The following is a 27,688-nucleotide window of genomic DNA, read 5'->3' on the forward strand; positions in this document are numbered from 1 at the left end:
GCGGCACACAGAAAATGGCCGACGTTTAAAACCTCGAAATCGCACACGTGAATGTTCTGGCAGCCCGGCAGCGCACCTTCACCAGGTCCGTGTATCCGGTCTCTTTGGCCGTCCACCAGGGCTGCGCCTTCAGGCCGTTCACGTTGTAGAGCGATCGCTGCCACAGCGACGCAAAGTGGCCCCGTTTGTGACCCAGCTCGTACCAGTCGTACGCCTGCAGACACAGACGCGTTCAGGACAACACCACAATAAACGGTTAGAGCGTGGTGCTAATAACGCCAAGGTCACGGTTCAAGCCTCATACTGGCCATGATGTGTAACTTTAAGCCTCACATAGCTTGTTAGCTCCTTCACTGGGTCTCGATTTAAAGAAAAGCTTTTTTAAAACATGCATCTCATTGTTCAGACGCTGATTAAATACAGGAACATGTGGAGAACCCTGGCTGCAGACTCAAACCCAGACCGAGTCTTCATCTGGGCCACGTTAGCTCAGCTACGTCACCGACAACTGTGTTGGCCCAGAAACAGACACCATGTTTTCACTGTGTGCTGCACCCTGAACAACGAGAGCAGTAACATCACTATGGGCCAACAGAGTGTGATACTAATAACACGAAGGCCTCGGGTTGCTGTGTTCACAAAGTTGGGTGTGAAGATGCGATCGCACACTCGTGTCGTTAACACGGCTGCAGTGGCATCCCTGTGAGGTTTGATGTGACGTGCTGAGGTGTAACTGGCCTGTAAATGCGAGTGAAATATCTCAAAGGCAGGCGCTACTCACGCTGTTGTCCCCGACCCTCTGCAGAGCGTCTCCGAGGTGGAAATAAAAGCGCCCGTCGTCGGTTCCCGGCTCACCTGACTCCAAGCCCTCCTGGAGAGAGAGAAGGGGAAACGTGACGTTCAAATTCTGCACAATTCACATTTCTCCGTGGTTGAGGCTTAGATATCCTTTCCTTTAAAGTTTGGCTGTGTTTAGTGTGCACATCCAACTTTGAAACAGGAGATATAGATATAGAGTGGCAGAGAAAAGGACATTAAAGAAACTGCTGGACATTATGGACAATGCTGGGCATCCTCTGCACACGGCCATAAACAACCAGAAGAGTCTGTTCAGTGACAGGTTGCTTCTCCCCAAGACAAGAACTAACAGACTTAAAAACTCCTTTGTCCCACACGCCATCAGACTGTTTAACTCCTCTCTGGAGGGGAGAGGGAGGGGAAACAGGAGGACAAAGGAGGGGGGAACAACTAAGCTGTAGTGCCTCTTCACCTCACTGTACAATACCTTGTGCAATACTTTTGTAAATAGTCAACAGTGCAATAGACTCAATACTTGAAATGTGCAATTCACTTGTATTTTTATTTTTTATTCCTATTTATTCTATTTATCCCCTTTGTATATTTTATTTATATTGTCTCTGTATTTATATATATGTGTGTGTGTGTGTGTGTGTATATATATATATAACAATTCTGTAACTGTAACTTTGGTCGTTGCTGTGCTTTTTTTGGAAGTCGAATTTCCCAGAGGAACCCACCCGAGGGATTAATAAAGTTCTATCTTATCTTATCTTATCTTATCTTATCTGACAGGAAACAAGGAAAGGCAGACTGTGTGTATTTTAAAGTTTACATCCAGAGCAGGAAACACTTTTCTCTTGCCCATTTGTTTCTTGAAATCTAGTATTTCATAAAGTAAATGTGGTTTCTTTGACCATGTGTAACACAGTCCCCATCACGTTGGTGAAACACACGCTGAAGGTCCCACATGTGCACACAAACATGAAAATGTGTGTGCTTACTTTAAGGTACGGTATGCTCTCTGCAATCTTATTTTCTGACTTCAGGATGAATCCGTAGTGAACTTTAGCGAAGCCGTTGTCAGGCGCGACTCCCAGAACCTTAGTGGACGGAGCATAGAGAACAGAGAGCCAATCAGAGACCTTTACAAGGCGAGAACCGCCAAAACAAAAAACTGAAATAACTCGTGTGTGTGCTAAAGCTGTTGCCATTCGCGCACCTCTTCGTAGATCTTCTTGGCCCCATTGTTGTCACCTAGCAACAGGTGAGCGACGCCCAGGTCGTTCTTCAGGCCGATGTCTTCAGGAAAGAGCTGAACCAGCCTTTCCAAGGTCGCCAGAGATCCTCGCATCCGACCTGAGAATATAAGAGGAAGTCAGAATACTGGAAAGGTAGTGTGGTGGGTTAGCTCTGGTTATTACCTAAGGTCAAATGGAAACAGGAAGGGTACACGGCCTCTCCACGGTCTCTGTGTTCAAGCCCCATACTGGCCACGGAGCCTTTAGATTATTTAGTAACTGCGCTCATATATGTATTGCTTTTACTACATTTGTGTTGCATTACTGTGCGCGTTACCCAGGAACTGCTGCCTCTCAGCTCGTCTCTTCAGCGTGGCTCTCAGGAGGTCAGAGGTCACGTCAGGGAGCTCGGAGGCCTCCCTGTAGGTGTTGATGGCCCTCTGAAGCATGTCGTTGCTGCGCAGCTTCTCGGCCATGTCGTCCTCTGCCTGCACACAGAACCGTGTTAATGTCGTGCGCCCGACGCAGTATCAGCTCGCCGTGATGCGGGACCGTCGCATACCTGGGCTTTCCCGTAGCGAGCGCGGGGGCTCTGCGGGTACTGCTGCACCAGCCTCTCAAACGCTTTCAGCGCCTCGTCCGGCTTCCCCTGACAGAGGGACAGACACACTGATTACATCACAGCCTCAGCAGGTTGAATGCTGGCGTTGGCGCCGATCCAGACACGCGAATGTTTATTCCTGAGACGAATAAGAAAGTTACCGCCTTCTTTTACTGTTTGATCTGCGGCTCGTCAAACTGTTGCCTTTGTTTTGCATCATTTTACTTCTTGCTACATTGTTGATACATTGTAGAGACATCAAATATATGGAGCAACGTAGAATCATGCAGCAAAGAAACCTGTGCTGTTGTCCTGTGGTGGAGTTTCTTGCCTTCTTAACGGAGGTTTGACCATCAGCTGCGTTGTGCAGCAGTCAGGTTGGTGCACAGCTGACAGCCAATTTGACAGCTGTTAGAATTCCCATCATGGGAAGAAACAATCAGCTAAGTAAAGAGAAACTACAGTTCATCATGACTTTAAGAACTGCAGGTCAGTCAGTCCAGAAAATCGCTAAAACTTTGAATGTGTCCCCAAGTGCAGTCGCACAAAAACCATCAAGACTACGATGAAACTGTCTGACACGAGGACGCGCAGGAACGAAAGACCCAGAGTCCCTCTGCTGCTGAGGATACATTCATACGAGTCACCAGCCTCAGAAATCACAAGTTCACAGCAGCTCAGATCAGAGCCCAGATGGATGCCACACAGAGCTCCAGTAGCAGACACGTCTCTGCATGTTCAGAGGAGGCTGTGGGAATCAGCTGCTGAGAAACCAGGAGTGAGGAAAAGCAACAAGCAGACGTTGTTTGGGCCAAGCAACACGAGGAGTGGCGGCCTGATGAATGTGTGAAGAGCAGTAATGAAAGCAAAGGGTGGCTGTTTATAAGAATCAAAACATGTTTAGAGTCATTTCAAAGTTTTTGTTTACTACATAACTCCACATGTTCACTCAGAGTTTTGATGCCTTCAGTGAGAATCTACAATGGAAATAACAAACAAAGAAAAAACATTTAATGAGGAGGCGTGTCCAAACTCCTGACTGGTAGTGTCAGATGTGTGTAAAGGCTGCAGGCATTCAATGAGCAGCATCTGGCAAACGTGGGGAGGAAGAACCCTGACAGGAAGTGACCTCTGCACTGTGAGCCTGTCGCAGCAGAACTAACAGCCCTGATAACCGAGTGGAGTTTGATGTAACGAGGAGACTGATTTTAAACTAGTTTGGTATTTTCATACAGCTCCTAGTTGCACCACAATACCCGACTGCAGCAAGAAAACGTGACCGACAGACCAAACTGAGGCTGAACGGTTCAAAGCAACACTAAGCAGGTTTTCAGGATTGTGACTTTGGTTGTGTCCGAGTTCAGGAGCAGAAGATTGCAGCTCGAGTCTCCCAGACATGCTGCGGTTCACCAGACTGTTTCGTTTGGACTCAAACTGTCAGGAAGACGAGAGCTTGCTGAGGGCTGAACATGAGCTTTGTGTTTTATGTCTGATTGAAGATGATCGTGAAGGAAACCTGCAGACAGCTGAGCGCAGCGTCAGGCGGGCTCAGCCGTCTGTGCAGCTGTTTGCAGCTGTAATTTATGTATTTAGATTTTGTACCTTCCTGCGAAGCTTCTCTGCAGCATCGATCTCTGCTTTGATGGTTTTATCCAACTTGTTCAGTAATTTTGGTTTCTTCTTCTTTGCTGGAGAAACAACAGAGAGGAAAAGATTTGATGATAAAACTGCAGAGAAATAAAAAGCACGAAGCTGAAAATCTGCACGTTACAGTCAGTTTGCACCTTTTTCTGTCAGCTTGTCCTCGGCCTGTTTCTCTGAGGTTCCTGGACGGACACAGAATTACAGCGTTATCGTCAAAGATGGAGACGGTTTTGTTTTTCAGCCGCTTTGTCTGGTTTTTGTGTCCGGGTGTGTGGTGCAGGATGAGATTTCAAACTTAAAATTATGATGCAGTTTAACTGAATGTCTCAAAGGTAGGTGGAAGGAGTCATGTTGTAAACTACAACCCAGATTTCCTGATGAAGCATAATCCATGCACGAGGGGAAGGAAAGCAGCAGCAGGTTAAAGCACGTCTAACTGGGAGGAGGCGCTGCAGAGATCATGTCTCTGCTGGCTCAGCTGGAGGGGGCGCTCTCCTCTGGACAGAACCATTCAACTCAGAATAAATCAGTAAATCTGGACCCAACTAGAATGTTGGCGTCTCATGTGTTTCCTTTTATTTGGCTTTAGTGAAACGTGTCTGCTCAGGCGAGCTCGGCGAGCTCACCCTCGGCCTCCGTCTGTTTGGGCGTCTCACTCTGTGGATCCACGTCTGCTGCTGCTTCAGGCTGCTTCTCTGCTTCTACGACCGGCTCTGAAAGCAGGACACAAAAGACGTCAGTGAGGACGGAGAGGTCGACAACTCTGCTCATCACCCTGAGCTATGATTCAGGCAGGCTGCGAACACTCCTGCTGCCTTCAGGGACATTTGGACACTGTTCATAGGTGGGTTATCCAAATCCTCTCTCCCTGGTACGATCTCTGTGTGGGTGAACAGTCGGTGCAGCGATAAATCTCCAGAACGGCCCAAAGGTCAGAGGTCAGGTGGAGATGAGGCCGAAATTCTCTTTGCATTATTGAAAACGGGGGAAATGACTTTCCAGCATGTCTGTTACAGAGGAGGGGATAGTACAGGCATTACAATCCATCCACCCTCCATCCACCCTCCATCCATCCACCCTCCATCCATCCACCCTCCATCCATCATCCACCCTCCATCCATCTATCCATCCATCCATCCACCCTCCATCCATCCACCCTCCATCCATCATCCACCCTCCATCCATCTATCCATCCATCCATCCATCCATCCACCCTCCATCCATCATCCATCCCCATCCACCCTCCATCCATCCACCCTCCATCCATCATCCACCTCCATCATCCATCCATCCATCCATCCATCCACCCTCCATCCATCCACCCTCCATCCATCATCCACCCTCCATCCATCTATCCATCCATCCATCCACCCTCCACCCATCTATCCATCCATCCATCCATCCATCCATCCACCCTCCATCCATCCATCCATCCTCCATCCATCCATCCATCCATCCACCCACCCTCCATCCATCCATCCATCCATCCATCCATCCATCCATCCATCCATCCACCCTCCATCCATCCATCCACCACCCTCCATCCATCCCTCATCCATCCACCCTCCATCCATCCATCCACCCTCCATCCATCCTCCATCCATCCATCCATCCATCCATCCATCCACCCTCCATCCATCCATCCATCCACCCACCCTCCATCCATCCATCCACCCTCCATCCATCCACCCTCCATCCATCCATCCATCCATCCACCCTCCATCCATCCATCCACCCACCCTCCATCCATCCATCCATCCATCCACCCACCCTCCATCCATCCATCCATCCTCCATCCATCCCATCCATCCCACCCTCCATCCATCCATCCATCCACCCTCCATCCATCCATCCATCCACCCTCCATCCATCCATCCATCCATCCACCCTCCATCCATCCATCCATCCATCCACCCCTCCATCCATCCATCCACCCTCCATCCATCTATCCATCCATCTATCCATCCATCCATCCACCCTCCATCCACCCTCCATCCATCCATCCACCCTCCATCCATCCATCCATCCATCCATCCATCCATCCACCCTCCATCCATCCATCCACCTCCATCCATCCATCCCACCCTCCATCCATCCATCCATCCCATCCATCCATCCATCCATCCATCCATCCATCCACCCTCCATCCATCCATCCTTCCTCCATCCATCCACCCTCCATCCATCCACCCTCCATCCATCCATCCATCCATCCATCCATCCATCCATCCATCCATCCATCCATCCACCCTCCATCCATCCATCCATCCACCCACCCTCCATCCATCCATCCACCCTCCATCCATCTATCCATCCATCCATCCATCCACCCTCCATCCACCCTCCATCCATCCATCCACCCACCCTCCATCCATCCACCCACCCTCCATCCATCCATCCATCCAGTTCAGGGTTGCAGAGGCTGGAGTCTATCCCAGCTGACACAGTTTCAGGACAAATTTGTTTATGAATTTGTGAGCTTTAGGAGGACCATGTGACATTTGCATATAAATCCCTCGGATTAAACCGGACTGGGTTACTGAGTCGTCTGTATTTTCTGAGGCGGCTGAGGTCCTTCAGCATCTGTCGGACAAAGCTCAGGATTTTCTATGAGTCTGTTGTGGCCAATGCTATCCTCGATGTCAGCGGTCCCCGACCTTTTTTGCTCCACGGACGGTTTAATGTCTGACAATATTTTCACAGACCGACCACTAAGGTGCAACAAAATAAAACGATACGACAGAACCTGGTATTTTGTAAAGATAATAATAAACATGAATTCACTGTGTAACTTTATTAGCAGCGTCCTCCTGAAATGCACCAACATGAGAGGAACATCCTCCTCTCTGCCCCTTAATGCTCTCTGGTCGCTATGGTAACACGTAAATATTTCTTTCAAAATAAGACGCACGACTACAACACGGGAAAAGACCCAGGGAAACCGAGTTAACGACGGAAACCATAAAAACCATAAATTTTACACCCGGATCAGCTCTCACGGCCCGGTCCCAGTCCGTGACCCGGGGGTTGGGGACCGCTGTGTTGCATGCTGGGGCAGCAGGTTGAGGGTCGCAGATGCCAACAGACTGAATAGACTGATCAACAAGGCCAGTAATAGAGTGAAATGTTAATCATATATATTTAATCTCTGTAATATTCTGGATATTTATAATTGAGCTATTTGTATATATTTTGTAACTTTAACGAAACTATTAGTTGAGTCCGTTACTGCTCCGACTGTCCTGGAGCGACTGCGACCACATCATGTCCTCTGGGATCAATAAAGTATCCTGATTCTGATAAACGACCCGATCGGTGAACAGCTTCATGTCATCAGGTTAAACAGTCACACTGGATATTTCCACAGGTAGTGTTCGAGCACAGAGCAGTGGCCAGTTAGCTCAGCTGGTTAGCGTGTGGTGCTAATAACGCCACGGTCGTGGGTTCAAGCCTCATACTGGTCATGATGTGTAACTTCCAGCTCCTTCACTGCGTCTGTTTGAAGAGACGCTTTGTTTAATTTGGCCAATTATTCAGATGCTGATTAAATACAGAAAGCGGCTGCAGACACACTGAGTCTTCATCTGGGCCACTTCAGCTCAGCTGTGTCACTGACAAATGTGTTGGCCCAGGAAGAGGAAAAGCTGCTCATGAGATGCAGAGAGTTTGTGCCAGATGCAAAAGAGAAAAACACGTAGGTGTTTTTACCCCAGACATACGGGAAATGTGGGTCACAGTCAAGCAACACTCAGTGGTGTGTGTGAAAACACAACATCGTCTATCAGAGTAAAAATAACCTGTAGTGAGTGTTTCAGGCTGAAGCCTGTGCTGCAGATACCTGCTTCCTGTGTCAGCTTGGAGCTCGTCACGTATTCTGCAAACTCCACTGAAGGACAGAAAGTCAGTGATTCAGATTCACGCATGACACACTCCACAGTGTCAGAGCTGTGGACAAACACGTTAATCTCATTTCATGACATTAAATAACGGATCGCTTATTACAGACAATACTTCCTATCAAAGAGAAGACATCAAACTCGATCTCGCACACTTTCTTTCATACAGGGATCTCTGAGATCTCCGTCTTGGAGACACTTTGAGGAATCAAACAATCAGAGTAAAGCAGGACGGCTCCATCGGGCCTCCCTGAAACAACATCCTCACCACACGGAGGAACATCAGCACACATGAGAAGAGGCTGAACGCTAAAAACATGCACATATGAGTAGAAGCAGTAATCTGAGCCTGACTCACCGGAGCTCTCCTCAGTCTGACGCTCGGCCAGCAGAACTGCAACAGGAAACAAAACCACCATCATCATCGTCTTTATCTTTTACCACAAACTTCCAACCATCGTGGTTTCTGCCCTCACATGCTGCTGTCTCACCTCCAGTGGTGTCAATCGTGTTGGCTTCATCGCCTGAAGAAGAGGACGAGAAAAAGAGCGATTAACAGGAAGTAACGTTTAGTGACATCACAGAGAGACAGAGGCCGCTCACCGTAAGGACCGATGCTTTCCCGAGGATCATCTACGACAAACAAAGACACAGACGTCACTATGATTGTTCGTGATCACGTGGTCACACACGCCCAAAATACTTTAAGTAATCTAATTACATCCAGGAAAGTAAGTACAGAGTGAAATGTCACATTTATGTAAGCTGGCCGAATGAAACGTACTCGTTTAGATCAATCACACTTTCCTTCATTATGAAGTTTAAGAAGTAAACTTTTGATATGTTTCAGCTGCTTTAACTCAAAATGATTCCTTCACGAGTTTGAAGATCTGACAACAGATTCGCTCTGTTCCTTAATCTGGACACGATTCACTAATCGATCCTCTCAGTTTATCAATCATCTCATTTCTGGGTCTCCACATGCTGTCAGCTAGTTTGAGGAAAAAGGACAGTTTTCCATTTCGGGGCATTTTTGAAGGACCTCCATACGCATCACCATCTGTCCCATATATCCTCCCTTTCACCTCCATCTTTAAACCTCCACCCTGACCCTCCACCCGCTCGAGAAGAATAAGAAACCTTTTTTTTAAACCCGCCTGGTTGTTTAACTGACCTGGTACAAAGCTGTCCTCTGCTGGCGGAGGGAGGGGCACAGCAGCTAGAGGTGGAGAATCAGTAAAATGAGTTAAAGCACACACACACACAGACACACACACACACACACACACACACAGACACACAAAGATGTGTGGAAGAGGCAGAAGTGTGAGCTGTCTGAAGTCACTCGCTCCACTGTAGTCTTAATAAACTCCAAATATGAAACAAGCCTCATGCCTGATGAAACGAACAGGACAGAAGCTCACTACCCAAGCACGGCGTCCCATCATGCATTGCACTGAAGGAATAAATGCAGAGAAGAAGAAGCAGAGCAGCGATGCAGCGTCCCTTCACTCCTCCAGCAGAGGGCGACCTGCCACATCTGGACTGTAGCAGCTACGAGGTCACGAACAACAAGATGAATGGGTGGCAGGTGTGTGGCGGCTCTTTTAACCTGCTGGGTGGATATCCTGGTCTGGAGCCGATTATCTCTCCAGAGTTTGGCTTAAAAAACAACAAAGTGTGACATTTTCATCGATCTCTCATTTGCAGTCCGCCTTAACTTCGATACAGAGTCTGCCCAGAAGGAGTGTGCTTCATAGAGCCTAACATGAACGACAGTTACAGCGCTGCAGTCTGCATCAGGCTGCAGCCAGCCCTGATACTAAACGTGGCAGGTTTAAGTTTCAGAGCTCTAACGTGCAGCAGTCATTAAACAGCAGCAAAACAAAGACTCTTTCTGTTCCTCTCATGTCTCTGACTTAAGCACAGCTCATTCTATTCACTTTGGGTCTAATGATCGGCTAAACGCCTGCTCAGTGCCTGAAGCAGAGACACAGAAGATAACCATCACTGCCATAACTGCCATCTAAAAGTCTAGTTTTAGGTTCTGTTAAGCCGGCCTGTTCCTTCAATGCTGAACACATTATTTAAAAACCCCTGGAGGACTGAAGTCACAGAGCTCACTAATAAACTTCTACGTGTGCTTCAAAGCTGCACAGGGAGCAGCGCTCCACTGATGCACTCAGAGCTTTGTTTGATTACATCTTTTTAAAAGCTACAATCCAGGAAAGTGACACAAAAAGCAAATATTCAACAGAAAATGGTGTCAGTCAGTGATAACTGCTGTGTTTTTGTTCTTCATATTAACATGTGAAATGTAAACAGAAATACAGATGCAGGCGTGAACATGTCATCATCCAGAGGCAGAAGGAGAAGGTGGAGGCATGCAGCAGCAGCAGCAGCAGCACCAACCTTGGATTTCAGACTCCACATCCTGAGATCCAGAAGCTGGACCAACCACACACACACACACACACACACACACACACACACACACACACACACACACACACACAGAAAGAAGCCATAATGTTACCATCATAACATCAACAGGTGAGGGAGCCAATCAGTGACCTCACAGGTGTGTGGGGCAGCAGGTAACGTGAGCATTCAGACTCATACAGGTGCTGTGGATACGACGCGGCCACACACAGAGCAGCTTCACTTTCAGCCACGTGGAGTCGACTACATGCTTTTATATTTTGTGTTTGTCGCTCTGTCAGTCAGGTTAGTCCTCATGTGACAAACGACTCGGGCGGCCTTAAACTCTTCAGAGACCTGCAGGTCTGGACCTTAAACCTTATTTTATTCTATCACCAGCTCAAACACTTTGTATGACTGATCTGCTGCTCCCAAACTTATTTCTCCTTCAGGTGACTGGACTGAATTTGTCCTTCATTCAGCAGACTTGCTCACGCGTACCTGATTCGCTCTGTCTGGGCGGAGTCACGGATGGCGCGGCCTCTGTCGGCTCGACGTCTCGCGGCTCTGCAGCTTGCTGATTGGCTGTTTCAGGCTTGATGGTTTCTTCAGTTTTTAACACTTAAAGTTTACAGGATAAAAAGAGGAATGACTGAAGTAAGATTAAAACATGCTCAGTGTAAACATCATGTGTGATTTATGACAGGTAAAAGCAGACAGTGATTATATTCTGAACACCCGTCAGAAGTCCAACATCCTCCTCCATCCTTTCAAATCCAGGTTAGAATCCAGGTAAAGAAGCCGCTGAGCATCACAAACGGCAGGACTATGATGTTTAGGAGCATTTATTTCAAGTCAGGTTCTATTTAGTCAAGCATTAAATAGACGCGCTTCCACTTATCAGGGTTGCTGGAGCTTATCGCAGCTGTCATAGGGCGAGAGGCGGGTACATCCTGGACAGCTCGCCAGTCTGTCGCAGGGCTGACACACAGAGGCAGGACAGCACAGGACTGAGCGTCACCATGGAAGCAGATTTATTTATCCATTAAACTCATTTACTGGTTTTAGAGGTACTTTTGTAAATTAATGTTTAACGTCTGTCCAAATGAACTAAACCATAAACAGCATGCATGTATTATAGTAAAGAGTTATCTACTGAAGTTGAACTAGTGCCAGGCTGTACTTCCATGTAATACCAGTTTGTACCACAAGATGGAGCAAAAAGGTGAAAAAGTTGAAAACTAAGTTGAACAAATGTGTTTTTAAAGGAAAAACAAGAGTTTGTTGATGCTTTCTGACTTCCATTTTGATACAATTTAACTCTGTACAATTTTTAATTCTCACAGATTTATAAAAATTGTGACGTTTGAAGTTTTTTCCGACTTTGAAGTGGAGAAAAAATAAGAAATAGCAGAAGTGTCTGTTTGTCCTGTCATCCGGTCTGCACAGGAAACCGTTTTTGTTCCATGCAAGTGTGAAATCAGCTTCATCCTGTTTGCGCCTTTCACAATAAAAGCCTCTATCTCCACATAAGATGTTTTAGGAAAGTATTTACCACGGCGTCTGAGATAAACATTTGACTTCAGAAACATAATTATTGCCAGTCATGAATTTGGCCCGTACGGGGGTCGAACCCGTGACCTTGGCGTTATTAGCACCATGCTCTAACCTGCTGAGCTAACCGGCCACAGCAGTGTAGAGCTGACAAGACAAAATGACTTAAACCGAATCACTCAGACTCTAATGGCTGTGAATACTAGAAACCTATTAAACAAACTCCTGATCGCTGAACAAAAATACAAAAAACACTGCACTGGCTGTAAAAAAAAAAGGCATAATTATTCATTAAATAGTGTAGTAAAATAATTAAAGATAAACTTATACAAAGTGTGGCTTTCATTCAATATTTCCTTCAAAATTTCTGCATTTAAGGAACCAAAAACCAAAGCGAGATCATCTAAGTGCAAAAGTTAGATTAAAGATCTCTTTCAATAAATAAAACGTATATTTCTCTATAATACTGATGTCAACGTGAACATAATAAAAAGACATCAGTAGTTCAGCAATTTTAAACAATAGCAAAGAAAATGAGCGGTGACAGGAAGTACGCTGAGAACAAATCAGGTTTCCAGCAGAGCTCAGACACTAGCAGACTGGTTGTACTGGGCAGCTCCCACTGTGGAGGAGCTCCAGGGTGGAACTGATATAGAACTTCAGTGTGAAGCCGGTCAGGCTTTGTTGGCAGGACACAGAGACGCTCGCAGGTCCAAATCCACAGGTGGGAATCAGGTCAGCTCCCAGGAGGTTTTCTCAGGTATCAGAAGAGAGTCAGCAGAGCCAGAGGGTGTGGGTGTGTGTGTGTGTGTGTGTGTGTGTGTGTGTGTGTGTGTGTGTGTGTGTGTGTGTGTGTGTGGGTGTGTGTGTGTGTGTGTGTGTGTGTGTGTGTGTGTGTGTGTGTGTGTGTGTGTGTGTGGGTGTGTGTGTGTGTGTGTGTGTGGGGGTGTGTGTGTGTGTGTGTGTGTGTGTGTGTGTGTGTGTGTGTGTGTAAACTTACCTGTTTGCTTCTCAGGTGTGTCTCCTACATGCAGCCTCTTTGCTTCTTTCAGTCCTGTTCAGTGTTCAGGATATAAATGTTTTAAAGACCACGCCAAGTTATTTACAGCTTTTTATTTGACAATTAAACGTAAAGCGAGCTCTCGTAAAACAGCGCCTTTCCTTCCAGATCTGATGAAATGTTAAATAACTGTTTACAAATCAGCTTTAAAGACTCGTTTAGACCATAATAAGCTTTTAAAAATCTCTGTATTTCTGATTTAAGGCCAACAATGAGGGACGACTGATGTGAAAAAGTAGATATGTACACATGGGAAACTTAAGGAAAAATGGTTCTCGTCCCTTTGAGAGTAGCATACATAAAAACCAGACTGCAGCACTCAGAGAAGAAGATGGGACATAGCAGAAGGAGGAAGCTCTGAATTGTGTGAACTTTATATAAACCTGATTTGGTCTACAGCCAAGTGTGACAGTGCCTTTAAAAACAAAAAGCGGGGTTTCGTTTTTAAGACGTTTAACCGACAGCAGCAGGGAGCTCGGGAGCGCCAGCACCCCGATAATCTTCCTGTGGAAGGAAATCTGAGCTGATAGGATCGAAGCAGCAAGCACACGGTGAGCACAGAAGGAAGCAGTGGTGGCTCGAGATAGCACTGAGCAGAGGAAGAGGGATTCTGCCCTCGTTGTTAATGCTCAACAGGCTTTGCTGTTGGACTGTTGGGGATGTTTGCATGTATTTTGGTTATGGAAAAAAAACCCTCTCTGCACCAAGCAGAGACCTCCAGGGTCTGCAAGGCTTCACCTCAGCTAATCGAAGACCCTGAAGTGGACTTTTGGACCATGTTGATGCTCTTGGAGCCTTTTAATGACGCTACCTGACCAATAACATGCTGTGCTGCAGTGAGGTTATTGTACTAACAGACCATCCAAGAAGTCTGAGCTCCAGCTTTGATGAAAGAAATAAGTGTGATGCTTCCACAAATTCTCTGGATGCACTTGATAACCCAACTCCAGCCTCCTGCCCAACCTGAGACCACCTCCACTGCCTTTAAATAGCACATACACCTGCTCTGTGTAGGGACTGAACCCATAACATTGCCATTACTAGCACCACGCTCTATCCCACAGAGCTAACAATAGCTTACATGAAAGAGGCTTTAACCAACAGGAAAGGAAGCACAGAGAACAAGTAAAAGCTCTCCACTTTGCCTATATGGGAGTCAAACCTGTGACCTTGTCAGAGTCAGACCTATTTGTCCAGCTGACCTCCATGTTGTTTTTTTGGTGCTGGAAGGAGACACAGCTTCACAGAAGCATCAGTAGGTTGGTTAGCAAGATGCTAACATGTTCATCCGTAACAACACAAACCTAGTCGGCATAAAAGACATGAAACTTTGGCCCGTACGGGGGTCGACCCCGTGACCTCGGCGTTATTAGCACCACGCTCTAACCAGCTGAGCTAACCGGCCACCCTGCAAAGCAGCAATGAAATGAAATGTGTTGTTTCGTTATTGATAATCAAGCAAGTGAGAATAAGTCAAACAGCTTGCTTTCTACTGCCATTAAACAGAGAGAGGTAATGAAACAAACGGGGTTTAAAAAAATTACACGAGTCTTTGTGTCTCTAAAAATGAACTCATATTGTAGCTTTTTCATTTTTATTAAACCACGAGAAAGAAACCATCTTAATGTGATGAGCGGGATTTATTCAGCAAACATTTTCTCACATTTTGGAGGAAAAACAAAATAATTTCAGAGGCTGTGAAAGTTTCTTTATTCAGCTCACGACACGTGACTTCCTGATGCTTCGTCACTACACAACAGTTATTACAGGTTATTTTAAAAGCCGGTGTCCTCGAACATCCTTCACCACTTAGATCCACTACATGACTTTGAACTAAAGCTCAACACTTACAATTCAGACGCCTTATACTGGCTCTCATCCTTTGAGCAAAAAACATGATAAGAAAAACCATAAATGTCACATCATCAACCAAAGTCTCATAAAAATGAGAAAAACAAAGACAACATAAATCTCATGAAACTGGCCTTTTGAAAATCGGCCTGTTTGAAGAGGTCTGCAGCACTGAAAGAGCAGCAGTAACACAAGGGAAACAATCTGTGGGCCACATCTGTAGATTAATGGTGAATTTGCCCTGAAGCCACGCTACTGCTTTCTGTGCATCAAATACAGTCATGTGTGAGTGGTTTGGCTTGAAATACTAATTTCTAGTTCACCACAGTTCCAGCTGTGTGGTGTCTGTATCACAGTTAAGACTGAAGACTCTGGTTTGAGCCCTTAATGAAGGTGTAATGTCCTGTAACTTTGTGAATGAGCAACAGAAGCAGAACACGTTGGAGGGAAAACATTTTAAACCTCTGTTGGGGATAAAACTTGAAGAGGGGTTTTTAATCAGATTGTCCGTTTGTATTTATTTAATTTACAAAGGAGACTCAAAACAACTGCCTGGATTGCAAAGTGTGTTCAGACTTGTGTTCAGCATCGTCTTTGCTGGGTGGTTACAAGACCTTCAAACCCCACCGAGTAGCTTTTCATCCGTTTCCCGAATATGGGAGCTGAGGCTGGCAAATCAGAGCCATGACCATTTGTGAGGTCATCACTTTGTGCCGTGAGGCATTTTCTTCTTCTCTTCTAAGACGCTCTTCTCTCTCCTGACCGCTGTCATGGTCACTCTCTTAGTTATCTCACCTTTCACCTGCGAACTGTTCAGCTTCCTCTCCGGTAGCACTCGTCTCTTTAAGCCATTTCCTTGTCTCACCACGCCCTCTTTCGCCAGCCGCTCCACCTCCATCTTCTCCTTTTCAGTTTTCTCCCGCTCTAGCTTCATCTTCGCTGCCCTCTCCAGTCTTTCCCATTCCATCCTCTCCCTCTCGTTTCTCTCTGTCGTTTCTTTTTCTACTCTTTCTCGCTCTAATTTCTCCTTATCCTGTGCGACTCTTGCCCTTTCTTTGGCTAAGCGCTCCTTCTCTATCCTTTCCTTGTCTATCTTTTCTCTGGCGAGTCTGTCTCTTTCCTTAACAAGCCGTTCCCTTTCCAGTCTTTCTTTTTCTGCTTTCTCCTTGGCGAGCTTCTCTTTCTCAAGTCGTTCCTTTTCTTTGGCGATCCATTGTCTCTCCAATCTTTCCTTCTCCGCCTTCTCCTTCGCAATCCTTTCTTTTTCCAATCTTTCCTTCTCCTTGGCGATCCGTTCCCTCTCCAATCTTTCCCTTTCTGCCTTCTCTTTGGCGATCCTTTCTTTCTCTAGTCTTTCCTTCTCCTTGGCGATCCTTTCTTTCTCTAGTCTTTCCTTTTCCTTGGCGATCCTTTCTTTCTCTAGTCTTTCCTTGGCGATCCTTTCTTTCTCTAGTCTTTCCTTGGCGATCCTTTCTTTCTCTAGTCTTTCCTTGGCGATCCTTTCTTTCTCTAGTCTTTCCTTTTCCTTGGCGATCCTTTCTTTCTCTAGTCTTTCCTTCTCCTTGGCGATCCTTTCTTTCTCTAGTCTTTCCTTCTCCTTGGCGACCCTTTCTTTCTCTAGTCTTTCCTTGGCGATCCTTTCTTTCTCTAGTCTTTCCTTCTCCTTGGCGATCCTTTCTTTCTCTAGTCTTTCCTTGGCGACCCTTTCTTTCTCTAGTCTTTCCTTTTCCTTGGCGACCCTTTCTTTCTCTAGTCTTTCCTTCTCCTTGGCGATCCTTTCTTTCTCTAGTCTTTCCTTGGCGACCCTTTCTTTCTCTAGTCTTTCCTTTTCCTTGGCGACCCTTTCTTTCTCTAGTCTTTCCTTGGCGATCCTTTCTTTCTCTAGTCTTTCCTTGGCGATCCTTTCTTTCTCTAGTCTTTCCTTCTCCTTGGCGACCCTTTCTTTCTCTAGTCTTTCCTTGGCGATCCTTTCTTTCTCTAGTCTTTCCTTTTCCTTGGCGATCCTTTCTTTCTCTAGTCTTCTTTCTCTAGTCTTTCCTTGGCGATCCTTTCTTTACCTCTGAGTCCTTTCCTTTTCCTTGCGCGATCTTTCTTTTCTCTAGTCTTTCCTTGGCGATCCTTTCTTTCTCTAGTCCTTTCCTTGGCGATCCTTTCTTTCTCTAGTCTTTCCTTCTCCTTGGCGACCCTTTCTTTCTCTAGTCTTTCCTTGGCGACCCTTTCTTTCTCTAGTCTTTCCTTCTCCTTGGCGACCCTTTCCTTCTCAAGTCTCTCCCTTTCTAATCTTTCCCTCTCTGCCTTCTCCCGCTCTGTTCTCTCTCTTTCTTTGGCAATGCGTTCCCTCTCAAGCCTTTCCTTTTCAGCCCTCTCGCTTTCCACTCTTTCTTTCTCCTGTTTCTCCCTCTCTGCCTTTTCCCTCTCCACCCTCTCTTTCTCCATTCTTTCCTTTTCTTCTCTAGCTGCCTTTTCTTTAGCAAGTCTCTCCATTTCCAGTCTCTCTTTTTCTGCCTTCTCTTGAGCTAACCTTTCTCTCTCAGCTTTCTCCTTGGCTTCCTTTTCCAGCTTGTCGTTCTCAATCTTTTCCTTTTCTATCCTCTCCTTCTCCAATCTCTCCTTTTCCAACCTCTCTGCCTCCTTTCTCCTCTCTTCACTTTCCCTCTCCTGTCTGAGTTGCTCCTCAGCCACCTCCAGCTCCTTCTTCTTCAGCACCCAGACTGCCTCCCTTGCTTCCTCCTCTTGGGTGAGAAAAGCCCTAATCTCAGCCACTGCGATGCGAGCGATCCTCTTGGCCTCCATCTTCTCATGGATCGTCCTCAACTCGTTCTTCAGAGTCGAACGCAGCATGGCGCCTCGGACGACGTGGTCTGAGGCTTGAGGTGAAAAGTCTTAAGATTACTGTCCACATGCTCACCACTACGACTCATTAGTGTGCTGGCACACAGCAACCAAGGAAATGTTAGAGATGCAGGGGAAGAGATGCAAGTCCGATGTTAGGGTCAATTTAAAAGCCACACAAATGGGGTCGACTGTTTAAGACTTAGGATTATGTTGCTTTTACAAAACATCCACAGAGTTCAATTTATTAGAATCAAGGATTAAATTATCCCTGTGAAGAACTCGTCAGTGTGTACGACGTGAGACTCGTGAAAATCAAACTTTATCCGATTTAAATTTGGCTGATTTCACCTTCATGGTCGTTGCTTTCCTACCTCTGGGCAGCTTCCACTACTGCTGGTATTTCCTGTTCTGACCGCTTGTACTTTCTCCACTGTCTCAAAACAGCAAAATCTTCAACTTCATCTTGTGGAAGAGAACAAATTAATAGGGACAATTCTGGCGAGGTGTGGTGAGGCTACAGCTCCAGAGAGTGTAGGTGGGTAACATCTTAGAGGCAGAAATAAAAAAACAGTCGATTCGTCACACAGATTCCTAGTTCAGGCATTTTCCTCTGAATGTTCTTCAGTTTAAAGAGTCGGGACTTTACAGTAAAGGCTGTCTGAATAGTCTTTCTCTGGGAGTTTAATTTCATGGCGCGCAAGTTGAAAAATGAAATAAAAAGTCTTGCTCGTGACGGACTAGCTTTGGGCTCGGACACAATAGACTCTGAGTCAGAATAGCTCTTTTAGTCTCTTGGTTGTAGCCAGAGACCCAGAATCAGAATCAGAATCAGAATCAGAATACTTTATTCATCCCGAGGGAAATTAGCAGTCATCACCATCTTTGCTCTACGACATGAAATTTGGGTTAGAGTTGGAGGACTGCGGTGAAATCACAGACAGGAGAGGGCAAGTAGCCACTTGCAGGGATGTCCAGTGATGGAAACCGTCCAGGGGTGCAAGGGAAGATAACCTTGAAGCTGATATCAGCCAAATTTTAAATGACTAAAGGGGCGACCACGATAGGTATAACTGACTGTGAGTCACAGCGGATATTCGAGGCTCCGGTGTTTACTATCCTAGCATGGGTTAACTAATGGCACCCTTTGCTGTCACTGGCAGTTGCTTCAATCACTTACGCCCCTAAAATTCACACTTTCTGCATTCTTTAGTTATAAAATTATACACAGTACAGGACACTCTGGACATGCAGTCGGCAGGTTTTAGTACCTCGAGTCGTGTTCTTCTTCTCAGTAGCCTCTCCTGTAACCTCTACTAATAATACACAGAAGGAAAAACAGCCCATGACACACAGCAGTACCACAAATTCAGGCACAAACCCACACAGAGGGATCACTACCTTCTGGGAGTTTAACCTCAGCATCAGTGGCCATTAACACCTCATCTTCTATGAGAACAAACAAATCAGAGAGTTTGATAGTGAAGGTCTACTTGCTGATAACAGAAAGCCAAACTAGCACAGCAAGCGGTGCAAACAACAAAAACTTGACAATAAAAGAAAACAGCGGCGATTTCAGGCGTCTCAGAGTGACTTCTGGCACAGAGTCTCTCTTTTGACTCTGGTTTGGTTATTCTGACTGAAACTAACATTTCTGAGCTTCATGCCTCACTGGTCTGAAATAACTTCAGTGATCTTGTAACACTTCAGTCAAAGCTGAGGATGTATCCACAACTTTTACTCGAGATAAACACTCTCAAACACGTAAAAACATTACTGTATTTAATGGTATTAGTGTATTTCAGAAGCACAAACAGAGCCACTAAACAAAGTCATGAACGACCTCACTCTGTAACAAAAAGGCAGACAGTTAGAGAGTTAAGGCTGTTATGGGCTCAGTTAGTCACTCAGCATCAAACGGAGTCGTGCAGATACCTTTCCTTTTCCCTCTCTTCTTCACCTCTTTCTGCTCCTCTGCAGGGTTTAGGAAGCAGACACACCTGTCAGGTGAGCGCACGGCAGGCTGTGAGCTCACACAAACACAGTCTCTGTACACTACCTTTCCTCAGCCTGTCTCTCCTCACAGCATGGCCTTTTAACTTCTTATCATCTGAACCGATGCACAGAATAAAAGGAAGGTAAACACAATCAGCTGTGACAGAAACAAATAAACAAATTATGCTCGTGCAGGTTTTTCCTGCACAGACGAAGTTTGTTGAACCTTAGGAGGAATCAGACCGAGATCTTAACAGGTTGTCTGCGAAGGTTCTCAGTCACCCAGGTCATCATCGTAGTCTAAGGAGCTCGGAAAGAAAAGCGTCTGGACTTCTTTAGTTTTGTTGAAGACGTTTCATGCGAGAAGCTTCTTCAGCTCTAAGAGCAGCTGGTGGAGAGTCCCAGGATTTAAGCCCTAAAGAAGTCCAGATGCTTTTCTTTCCAAGCTCTTTAGACTATCTGAACAGGTTGTTAATCAGACTTTCAGTCATGCATAAAAGACATTTACAATTCAAGTTTCCATAAATAACAGGACTATTTAAAGACACTGCTGTTAAATGAGACAACAAAAATCGATTCAGGACATCATCCTTATGTTTCACTCCCTAAAAGCAAATTATAACTGAGGTGAAGATGCTCTTATGCTTTCTTTACAACACCATATAATACGAAGGTTTGAAGTTCAAACACTTACAAGTTTAGATTTGAGAAAAATTCATATAGTAATCTGTTCACCGTCCACATTTTTTGTTGATAATTGGCGAAGCCTAGATGTACGAGGCCACCGTATAGAAAAGAATTAATGCGTCTTTGATCTGATCTGCACTTTATTACTCATCACAGGTGACCTGCATCCTCTAGGTCAGTGTTTCCCAACCACTGTGCCGTGGCACATAGGTGTGCCGTGAGAAATGATTAGTTGGTGATTAGTACTCTCAGTGACCAGCGTGAGTGACAGGCAGAACAATTACATTCTCTTCCACTAGAGGGCAGTACAGCTACTGACCCAGATGAAGGCCCTAACTTGGGTAGTGGTCAGAAAAAAGCAAAAAAGGTACACTGGGGACAAACCGAGCCAATTCTGCGGCGCCTGATCCGTGGGGGGAAACGATCAGTATGCTGTTTGTGACATTTTTGCTCAGCGGTGTACAGTGTGATTTTTCTAATGTGAAATATGTGCCGTGGCTCCAAAAAGTTGGGAAACACTGCTCTAATCGTCTGCAGCTTTGAACACAACAAAGCCCAAAAAGTGATCCAAAGGTCAGAGGTGAGAGGTCAAACATAAGATGTGCACATTAGTGTTTTACAGGCAGAGAAATATAAATGTTGTTAAAATGCACAAAGTGTTAATAAGAAAAGCACACAAGCAGCGGCTGATGACCACCTGATAGCTGACGTTAGGTTAACTGAAGCCAGATTAGGTGACGATATCGGGCTATGTTGAGCCTGCTGTGCAGTGCAGGCATCAGAGGCAGCATCTGACCAATCAGAAACATGGACGTGTCTGCAGAGCGACCGACTCTCCAAACAAAGACAGAAGCAGCGTGTGTGCATCATGTATATTAATAAAGTTTATTTAAAGCCAGGAAGGGCTGTAAGCTGACAGAGTCATTATTATCACAGCTCTCGTGATGACACAGTTACAGCTAAAATGACATTAATGAATGTGAGATATTAGTGACTTAACCCTTTAAGACCTACCACAGGACCAAGTCCGCCAGAGCTTATATTATAGTTTTACATGCTGTGGAGCCATTTTTGGAAGCATTTCAAGTTGCTATACATCAATACAACAATTATAGCCCAGATTTTAATAATATGTCTGCATTAAGTGCACATAAATTGTAAAAAAGTGCAATAAACTACAAAAAAATTGAAAAGCGTTTTTTGTTTTTTTAACATATATTTCTAGTTAGAGAAATTTAAGAGGCTTATCCCTGAAAACTGTAAATACAAAAAAGTTGCACAAAATAGTTTCCCACCACAGGAAATTTATTTTGAGTGTCTTCATAGTTTTATTTTTGAAAGACACCAATTTTTATATAGTGCAGGAAAAACTAAAATAAATATTATAGTGCAAATTTGCAAAAAAGCAGCATATGCATCAAAATAAACTATTTCCAGCAGTGCAATATGAGTCCTCAGCATCCCAGAAACGACACAGAAAGTCATAAAGTCAAAGGTAACTTTTAAAAACACCAGTATAGGCTCATGAGGCCCTGATGGTAAAAAACTACATTTCTGCGAAAATGACGTCCCTTCCGGTTTAGGGCAGGTCATGGAGGACATGCGATAGTTCGCACTGACGTCTATTCCAACGTAGGAAGTGTTATGAACAGCTGATCGGATCGGCAAAGCGTGTTTCTGGAATATTATGTTTTTGTTGCTGCAAGTGCTTTTTATGCAGTTTTTTCAAAGCTTTATGTGGAAGGAAACCGTGACCGAGGACAAGCTGATGGCATCAGATGTAAGTACAACTCCTCCGGTTCCATATGCAAAACAAATTATTGCGCTAGCTCACGTGGTTGCAGAGCTACCGGGATTTAAAAATAGTTACGCAAAACAGAGTGTGCCCGCTCCGACCGGCTCTAAAGGGTTAAACCTGTGCAGAGTTTAGAAAGCTGCAATCGTGCTGATGATAAATGGGGAACAAGTAAAGAGAGAAGTCAACACATACGAGCGGTAAGTGCTCTATTTTAGGATTTCATGCTGAGCTTATAGAACAGTGACCATGTTTTTACACTTAACAATCTTTGGTCCTCTTACGATCCACGCTCTGAGTTCTGGGGGTCGTGGCAGGACTTTGGTGAGAGGTGGTGATTTCATACTAGCTGATTATCTCAGCAATAATCTGCTGTGAAGCAGGTGAGGCCAGCAGCACAAGTTACCACAAACAGCAAACCTTCTTTATAACCCTGGAAACTCCCGAGTGACCTCACAAAAGTCCGAGTTATGTTTCTGCGCCACTGGTATGAAATGACTGCAAACTGATCAATACGTAACAACGCAGAAGCACACACCACAAATAAAAACTACTCAAACTACAGATTTCTGATCAGTTTCAGCAACGTCGCCGTAAAGATTTTAAAACTGACCTGAATGAAACCACGTGATGGACGCTCACATCACACCCCTGCTTTTTGTTACCGTGTGCAGAGAAAATAATCACAACAGCTTATGGGCTCACATACATTACGCACTAATGTGTTTGTGCAGTAAGTCCAGCACTTTACGATAAAATAAGTCATAAAAGGCAAACATTTATGCTGCGTGCAAAGATGAGAACATAAAGGTGAATAAAGAGGATAAACGCCCTCTGTGACATCAAAGATCGTGTCCTTGAGTTTGTATAAAACTGACCTGTGACGACAGACATTTAAGGATAACTGATTTTATATAACGCTTAGACCAAAAATGTAAACATTAATTAACAAATTAAATGACTAATATGTTGAATATTTCACTGGTAACTGCATCATAAATTATACAGAAATGAATAAAGGTGTTTATAGTTTCAGAAAACGTGACAATAATTACTTTCCCTTTTGAATAAATTTAGTCTGAATTTTTCTATTGAATTATTTTTTATTTGTTTCCCTTTGACTGGTTGTCAGTGGTGTCTTGTAGTATTTTATTTCTGTATTGTGAATTATTTACTGGCTTGTTTACTTTGTTATCCTGGCACTTTCGACCCTCCGTACGGTACAGCTACAGCACCAAAGCTCTCGCTTTGTTCGCGGTCGGTCGCTTACGTCTTCTGTCTGTTTAAAAATGTTATCATGAATGAGAGCGGAGGTAACAGCTGGGTTAAATTCAAACTCGTTATCGTCCCTAAAAATGAATTTCCTTCAGTTTTCCTCCAGTTGCCACTAGCACCTGCTTTACCGTTTGACCTCTGACCTCGCAGGACATTTTTATCTGATGGAGAAAATCTGTTAATGTCAAACAAACGAATCCCGTAGATCGATCGTTATTTGGAATCCCTTCAGCCTTCAGCTCTTCCTGCTTGTGGTGTTTCGGATTTATTAAATTAAAACTCGGACCAGTCTGCCCTGTTTGGCCTCCTCCAATCATACTGGGTTACAGCACATCCCAGTCTGGTCGGGACCAGGCAGCCTCCCTACCGCCTGTGTCTCTGCTTCCTATTGGTTCTGGAGGTCCAGTATGACCCCTTTAACCTCCCCGTCATCCGAGGAGGCTGTCCCGCCCTCCTCCTCCTCCTCCATCATCTCAGAGGCCGCCGCTTCCTCCTCCTCACCTGGCTCTAAGGGCGAGGACACTACGTCATAAAGGAAGGTGAAGAAGCCATAGATCCAATCAGAGCCCTCCTCAGCTAAAATATTAAGAACCTCCTCGAGCGACTCGGCATTCGCACTACCGCTGCCATCTTTGGTCAGGCCTGACGGAAGAGAGAGGAAGAGAAGAAAAGGGACGGGTGGAAGTGCAGAGGGATCAAAGGAGGAAATTATAAAGGAAAAGAAGTGGAAATGATGCGATGGAGGGAGGATGGACGGGGGGAGTAAACTGGAACAAAAAAGTGTGGTAAAATAAATAAATACAGGGTGATGAGACGGGACAAGAGAAAGATAGTGAGTTAAAGATGAATTATAGACATTTAATAAAGATTTTACTTCCTGTCTCAACCACGTCAGATGACCTCTGACACGACGTCCGCTCAATAAAAACGAACAGAGGCGGCCACGTTCCTGCTAAGACTACTTCAAACACGACATCTATAACACAGCTTCCCATTAAGACTTCATACTGCCAGCGGATGCTATCAACACTCTGTTGTTATTTACAGGAGGTTGCAATACTTGCCTGGCCCTATCAAAACACAGACTCAATACATTTCTTATTTCCGGTCATTTATCACCTATTCAAACTCTGGATGTTTATTTTTAACAAAGTTTCAAACAATGAGTTGGCAGATTGATCTAAACACTCAGGTTCAAGCTGTTTTTTCTATTCTTAGATCTGTGTGATGTCACAAGGAGGGTTTTACCTGATATGGTCATTTCACACAAGCCCCACCCACATTGCTTAAAGGAAGCAGATACTATGGCTCAGATCAGACATAAGATGAACTGATGGGGTTGCCCACAGCCCAGACAAAGAAGGATTATTCTAAACTGGGAATCATGCAAAGCTGCCGTGGTAGAGTCTGAAAACACCACCTCCTGTTTGCACTCTCGGTTACTGTCTTCAGTTTACTGGCAACAAAACCTAAAAAAGTAAAAGCTCTCGGCCTCATAAATAATAAGATCATCTTTGAAGTGAAAGACAGAGCAGAAAACTGATCTTTGAGATACATAAACAGGTTTCAAATGAAAACTTCCGCTTTTGTTGAAGGTAATGACAGTTGTTGAGAAACTCAAAGAAAAGTGTCCAAAAAAAAAAAGCTTCAAATCATGGAAACAGAAAACGATGCCTGCAGCAGATCCATTTCTACCTGAAGATCAGAGGCGGGCTGTGCTGTGGTTGGTTTAAACACTCGTTTTCAAACTGGAGACAGCTGCGTAATGAAGCCGCTCTAGTAGCCACAAATGTTCACAATCCTGTCGAGGTTTTGTAAAAGCAGCGTAACACTAAGTGCTAAATCTGAACCAGTGAAATAATGAACGGTGTTTAAGGCCCGTCTGAGACCTCAACACACTAAATTTAAGTAGAAGTGAGGGAACATGGTCTGGTTTTCTAGTTCTACTTAGGTATGGAAATATTCAACAGTGTCCCTTCAGCACTCTGATCATTGATGTTCTCTGTTTATTGTGCAGGATTTGTGAAACTCCTTGGCTTTACAGAACGTTTATCCTTCCATCCATTTTCTCCGTATGTTGTTCGAGGTCATGGTGGCAGCGAGCTGAGCCTCCCTTTCCTTGACCTCTCCTTGGACACACCCTTCAGCGGTCCCAAGCCCTCTGAGACACATAATCTCTCCAGTGCGCCCCGTGGTCTCCACCCAGTAAGACTTGAGCGAACCACCCAATCTTAGAAGTGTCCAGCAGCAGCAGCTCGAGCCAGAGCGTCTACCGAACGACCCTCTGTCTCAGAGAAAGGCTGAAGGGCTGCTGTGCCAGCTTTCTGTGGCTTAGGGATTCGTAATAATATGCATATGTAATGTATAACTTAACCATGAAAGAGGAAGTAGAACTATGACAACGTACCAAAAGGCCAATTCTTATAACATCCAGATGTTCAGCTGATGTCTGTTTACTAATTACTTGAAGAAGCTTGACCATGACGTCCTGCTCTCATGTGGGAAAAGCCTACCTCACTTTCTCTTCATGCTGGAGATCCAACCCTTACTGACTGTCTCATTTTTTCCCAACCAACCAGCCGACAATCAAAACTTTGCGCCGCGTAACTACACCCTGAAACATGACAACACGCCTGCTGTGTCTCACGACCGTTTCAGACCTTCCTCTCTTGATTTATAAATTCATACTTGACAGATTTTAGCAACGACCTGCAGGGACACTGATACAGTAGATCAGGCACTTCTCTGTGCCAGCGATGGACATTTAAACTGTCAGAACCCTGAGCTGCAGCTCATTTTCATTTATTTTTATTGCAGTTCTGCAGTCGTCTTTATATTTGCATGCTTCCCCTGTTTCACAGCACCGTCTGATCTCAGGGTTTTTTCCTCCATTAGCAATGGACTCGTGGCCCACACACTTTCATCTCTGAGCATCTCGTCTGCGTTTGCAGTCACGCTGCTGACTCTGTGTTAAACCTGAGCTTTGTGGCTTCCTGTGATGCTTCAGCTGGTTTTAAGCTCAGTTTATGTTCGACGGGTTAATCTCTGAATCCGAGGCACTGTCACACGTCTGTAAACCACATCAGGCAGGCAGAAAAGCAGGCAGCAAACAGCAAAATTAAAGCAGACTTGCCAAGCAGAACTTTGGCATCCTCCACGTCAAAGTCTCCGTCTCCGTCTGTGTCGTAGGCCGTCAGTTTACCTGGAGGAGGAAGAGGAGATGAAGTTCAACCAACAAATTCTGAAAAACACGAAAATGTTTGTGCATGCAGCTACCAGAGTCAACTGCAACACTTTAAAGTTCTCTGTGTCTCATATTTTCTATGTGCCGCTCGTCTTGGATCGTACTGAATAAAACTTTAAGCCCTTGTTGTAAATTTTGGTTATTCTAAGAGTCGGATTCAAAGCGCCAGAAAAAAAAGAAAGAAAGGAAAAATGCTGGTCTCTGTGCTGGCATCACGGTGGCTACATCTGTGTCCATCCATGGTTTGCATTCACCAGTTTTGTTAAGATGGTATCAGTTCTCTATTTGGTGCCATTAAACCACAGCAGAGGAAGAAAATGTAATGAGAGGATGTTACTACAAGAGCTCAGGTGGTGAAAAAGGACAAAGGAAAATGTAACAAAGTGTGTTTTTGATGTTTTTCATCTCTCTGCAGCATGTTAGAAATAATTAGTTCTTTATGGTTTAGCTGCACATTAGTGAATCAGGCCTTCGGTCTTGTTTCGGTCATTTTCTGTCTGATGCCGTCACAGGGCCGGCTTCAGAGTCACAGCAGTGGTAAATGAAGCTCTGACCATGTGACAGAAACAGACTAAAAGCATCCTCTCTGGGTGCAGCTTCACTGCTGCTCTATCAAATAAAGGCAAAAATAGTCACAAAAATAAAAGCATGCATCAGTCTGTTAAAGTGCACAGAGGAAGTGTCTCTGTTAAAAGAGGAAGGATGTGGTGATGAGGAGAATTCTGTCTGTTATAAGCAGCAGCCCCACCGATCAGACCCCGACTCAAACCACAAATCGAAAGCATTTCAAATGCT

At 45.0% G+C, this 27,688-nt stretch overlaps 1 protein-coding gene and 1 non-coding gene across 8 annotated transcripts in view; both read right to left on the bottom strand.

Annotated features, from left to right (window-relative positions):
- Positions 1-27,688, bottom strand: part of unm_hu7910 (un-named hu7910) — a 45,725-nt gene that overhangs the window by 2,608 nt on the left and 15,429 nt on the right. For 4 of the 7 annotated variants that reach the window (XM_026180490.1, XM_026180484.1, XM_026180483.1 and 1 more), the window contains 18 exons: positions 26,783-26,851; positions 13,155-13,208; positions 11,102-11,221; positions 10,592-10,627; positions 9,354-9,398; positions 8,783-8,812; positions 8,671-8,703; positions 8,538-8,573; positions 8,122-8,169; positions 4,911-4,997; positions 4,425-4,466; positions 4,243-4,328; positions 2,602-2,688; positions 2,377-2,527; positions 2,021-2,157; positions 1,803-1,901; positions 782-871; positions 77-214 (listed from right to left, as the gene is read on the bottom strand). In XM_026180490.1, coding sequence (XP_026036275.1) covers positions 77-214; positions 782-871; positions 1,803-1,901; positions 2,021-2,157; positions 2,377-2,527; positions 2,602-2,688; positions 4,243-4,328; positions 4,425-4,466; positions 4,911-4,997; positions 8,122-8,169; positions 8,538-8,573; positions 8,671-8,703; positions 8,783-8,812; positions 9,354-9,398; positions 10,592-10,627; positions 11,102-11,221; positions 13,155-13,208; positions 26,783-26,851 — 1,388 coding nt within the window. The remainder of the gene's footprint in view (positions 1-76; positions 215-781; positions 872-1,802; positions 1,902-2,020; positions 2,158-2,376; positions 2,528-2,601; positions 2,689-4,242; positions 4,329-4,424; positions 4,467-4,910; positions 4,998-8,121; positions 8,170-8,537; positions 8,574-8,670; positions 8,704-8,782; positions 8,813-9,353; positions 9,399-10,591; positions 10,628-11,101; positions 11,222-13,154; positions 13,209-26,782; positions 26,852-27,688) is intronic. The other 3 variants (XM_026180488.1, XM_026180489.1, XM_026180485.1) reach the window with 3 other exon arrangements.
- On the bottom strand, positions 12,214-12,287 carry trnai-aau (transfer RNA isoleucine (anticodon AAU)). Its single transcript has one exon. It is a non-coding gene; the product is annotated as a tRNA-Ile (tRNA).

This window comes from Astatotilapia calliptera, chromosome 9 (genome assembly GCF_900246225.1).
Source record: "Astatotilapia calliptera chromosome 9, fAstCal1.2, whole genome shotgun sequence".
NCBI lineage: Eukaryota > Metazoa > Chordata > Actinopteri > Cichliformes > Cichlidae > Astatotilapia > Astatotilapia calliptera.